A 3,894-nucleotide genomic window follows, 5' to 3' on the forward strand; every position below is an offset into this window, starting at 1 on the left:
AAAGTGAAAGAGAAGAGTGAAAAAGTTGGCTTAAAGCTCAACATTCAGAAAACTAAGACCATGGCATCTGGTCCCATCATTTCATGGCAGATAGATGGGGAAACAGTGGAAACAGTGGCTGACTTTATTTTGGGGGGCTCCAAAATCACTGCAGATAGATTTGCAGCAATGAAATTAAAAGATGCTTACTTCTTGGAAGGAAAGTTATGATCAACCTAGACAGCATATTAAAAAGCGGAGACATTACTTTGCCAACAAAGGTCCGTCTAGTCAAGGTTTTGGTTTTTCCAGTAGTCATGTATGGATGTGAGAGTTGGATTATAAAGAAGGCTGAGCACTGAAGAATTGATGCTTTTGAACCAATCCATCCTAAGGGAAATCAGTCCTGAATATTCACTGGAAGGACTGATGTTGAGGCTGAAACTCCAATACTTTGGCCACCTGATGTGAAGAACTGACTCAGTTGAAAAGACCCTGATGCTGGGAAAGATTGAAGGCGGGAGAAGAAGGGGACAACAGAGGATGAGATGGTTGGATGACATCACCGACTCAATGGACATGAGTCTGAGTGAACTCCTGGAGTTGGTGATGGACAGGGAGGCCTGGCGTGCTGCAGTCTGTGGGGTCACAGAGTTGGACGTGACTGAGTAACCCTAGAAGTTAGGTGCTTCTCTGGAGGTGTAAAATTTTAGAGTTAGGGTTAGGGTTACTGAAACTCCCTCTTCGACCTTCCTCCCACTTCCCCACCACATTGCATCCAACTAGCTCATCACAAAACACTGAGCTGAGCTCCCTGTGATATAGAGTAGGTTCCCAGGAGCGATCTGTTTTACACACAGCAGTTCACATGTCAATCCCAATCTCCCAATTCATCCCTCTGCCGTATCCACATCTTCATTCTCTACTTCTGCGTCTTTATTCCTGCCCTGCAAGTAGGTTCGTCTGCACCGTTTTTCTAGATTCCACATACACGCATCAATATTTGTTTTTCTGACTTACTTCATTCTGTATGACAGATTCTAGGTCCATCCACATCTCTGCAAATGACCCAATGTATTCCTTTTTATAGTTGAGTAATATTCTATTGTTAATATGCATCATATCTTCTTTATCTATTCATTGGTTGATGGACATGACCTGGCTATTATAAACAGTGCTGCAGTGAACACTGGAGTGCACGTGTCTTTTTTTTTTTTTTTTTTACCCCGAGTGGGACTCGAACGCGTGTCTTTTTGAATTACGGTTTTCTCAGGATTTGTGTCCAGTAACGGGGTTGCTGTGTCATATGGTAGCTCTAGCTTTAGTTTTTCAATGAACTGCCATACTATTCTCCATAGTGGCAGTGTCAGTCTGAATTCCCACCAAGAGGGTTTCCTTTTCTCCACCCTTCTCAAGCATTTATGGTTTCTAAGTTCTATGTGGCTTCTGACATACTTTCTAGAGCTTCAATTTCCTCCTCTATAAAACTGGGATAATAAACCTACTTTGTGACATTTACCATACTGATAGTGGATTAAATAAGATAATGAATGGAAAAGTGCTCTATAAGCTAAAAATTATTCTGCAAATATGTGGGATTATTAACGTGCCATTAACAAAATTAAAAGGCCTCTGAGTGGGTGCTAGGAAAGAAATCAGAAGTCACTGTAAGTCTCACTCTGTGCTGTGGGGGTGTTGCAAATGTTAAGATGGCTCTTGGGTTGTCTGTATTTTAGATGTCAGACGCTGAAACACAACCACTGCCAGGAGAAGGATGGTGGCTTAATTTTAACATTCCTGTAGGGTACACCCTCATTGTGTTGGCAGAAAAAACTACTACTACACACATGGGCTTACACGTGAATGATTCCAGCGTGTCCCTGCTACAGGTCCTGGAGAAATTGCAGGGACGCCTCAAACTGCTGGAGCAGGAGTTTCTGGCCAACAAGGAGAAGCACCTGACATTGGAGGAGCAAGTCCATGAGCACGAATCCCCAGCTGTCAAGGACTTTGATCCAGAAAGGTAGGGCAGGCTTCACCTCTGTGGGGTGGAAGTGTCAGAGGTGAGCTCCTTCCGGAGGGATTCTGCAGGGGCTGCTGGCCTAGCGCTTGGAGACCTACTGGTCTCGGGTCAGCAAAAACAGTGTCACCTTTGAACTGGTGTCACCCCATGCAGCAAGCAGTATGAAATTCCTGCTCTGTGTACGGTCCTGTGGGGGGCACCCAGAAGGAGTGTCCCAAATGAACAGTTGTCCCCTGGAGGAGACACTGCCACTGCCTTGCATTGTGCTGGATGTCATGATAATTGGTCCCGAGACTCGGAAGAGCACAAGAAAACCGCAGAAATGCTCATCTGCTAAGCCCAGAGGACCCTCTCCTCCCCAGGGTCCCCCCGCCCTGCCCTCTCCTTTACCTCATTCCTGCCTTTATTTCCCCTGCCTAACTCTTTTCTGTCCCTCTTTTTCCCTATCCACAGACAATACCCAAGGGATAGCAGGCAGGAAAGAATCACTGTTAGGTTGATTAATGTTGGGGTGAGGGACCCACAAATCCTGATAAAGGCAAAATGTTAAAACCTGAAGTCAAATGATTCCTGAATTAATTCACATTAGAAACTTGAGCGCACAAGCATACTGAGGATTCCAGCTGGCCATTTTGATGGCCCCATGCTCTGCTCTCTCCAACCCGAATAATTTTAAAAGATATATCCTAGGACTCAAGGCTGGGGTTGGTTCCATGTAATTTCCTGGTATGAATCTAAAGAACTCATTTAGTAGGCTTCATATTTGTAAATTCAGCTCTTTCTATTCATAGTATTTTAACACGAATTCATTCTTGACGCCAAAATATTTTAATGGCTTATATTTTGGCACTACTGTCCTGAGGTAATTTTCCCAAAGTACAATCTTACTTCTTCAAAATGAATGACATCTCTGTCTATGGCTATTTCAATACTGAGTAATTAGACAGCAAAGATGTGGTTTTAATATTGATTTTTTCCCCCAAAGGCTTTTTTTCTCTTGGAAAAAAAGATCTCCACATGCTTTCACTATTTGTTTAAAAACTAATAGAGTGAGGATATTTATTTTCCAAGAAACCCCACTTGTTTTGGCAGTCATTTTAAAGACAGGCCTCTGTGCACATTAAGACCAAAACTATGCAAGGCCTTATTTATATCCTAGTTACACCCACACTGTGCCTGGCCCTGGTATAAATCAAAAATGTTTCAACTGCAGTTATATCCCATATACAGGAAAAGCTTTCAACACTGGGGCAAGAAAAAGACTTGGCCTCTCCCAAAACTCCCCTCAGAGCAAGCCAAGCATGGTCAGCTTCTCTTGTTCTCAAATGGGCAAAAAGCAGAACCCAGTCCAACCCTCGAGGCCTTGCCATGTTGAGAATCTTCTAAATGATGGCTACAAAGGCCACTGTCAATGGCTTTCGGTAAGCAAAAGAATTCTGCAGATTAATGGACAAACTGCTTAAGTCAGCTATTGTGTGCTTATTCAGTTCAATTCAGTTGCTCAGTCGTGTCCGACTCTTTGTGACCGCATGAACCGCAGCACGCCAGGCCTCCCTGTCCATCACCAACTCCCGGAGTTCACTCAGACTCACGTCCATCGAGTCGGTGATGCCATCCAGCCATCTCATCCTCTGTCGTCCCCTTCTCCTCCTGCCCTCAATCTTTCCCAGCATCAGGGTCTTTCCAAATCAGTCAGCTCTTCACATCAGGTGGCCAAAGCATTGGAGTTTCAGCTTCAACATCAGTCCTTCCAATGAACACCTAGGACTGATCTCCTTTAGGATGGATTGGTTGGCTCTCCTTGCAGTCCAAGGGACTCTCAAGAGTCTTCTCCAACACCACAGTTCAAAAGCATCAATTCTTCAGTGCTCAGCTTTCTTATAGTCCAACTC

The 3,894-nt window shown here is 44.2% G+C and overlaps 1 protein-coding gene across 1 annotated transcript in view; it reads left to right on the plus strand.

The window, feature by feature from the left end:
- AKNAD1 (AKNA domain containing 1) overlaps positions 1–3,894 on the plus strand; it is a 45,654-nt gene that overhangs the window by 10,229 nt on the left and 31,531 nt on the right. The window contains exon 5 of the mRNA XM_010831030.1: positions 1,869–2,002. Coding sequence (XP_010829332.1) covers positions 1,869–2,002 — 134 coding nt within the window. The remainder of the gene's footprint in view (positions 1–1,868; positions 2,003–3,894) is intronic.

The sequence above is a fragment of the Bison bison genome, unplaced genomic scaffold (genome assembly GCF_000754665.1).
Source record: "Bison bison bison isolate TAMUID 2011002044 unplaced genomic scaffold, Bison_UMD1.0 scf7180017864519, whole genome shotgun sequence".
NCBI lineage: Eukaryota > Metazoa > Chordata > Mammalia > Artiodactyla > Bovidae > Bison > Bison bison.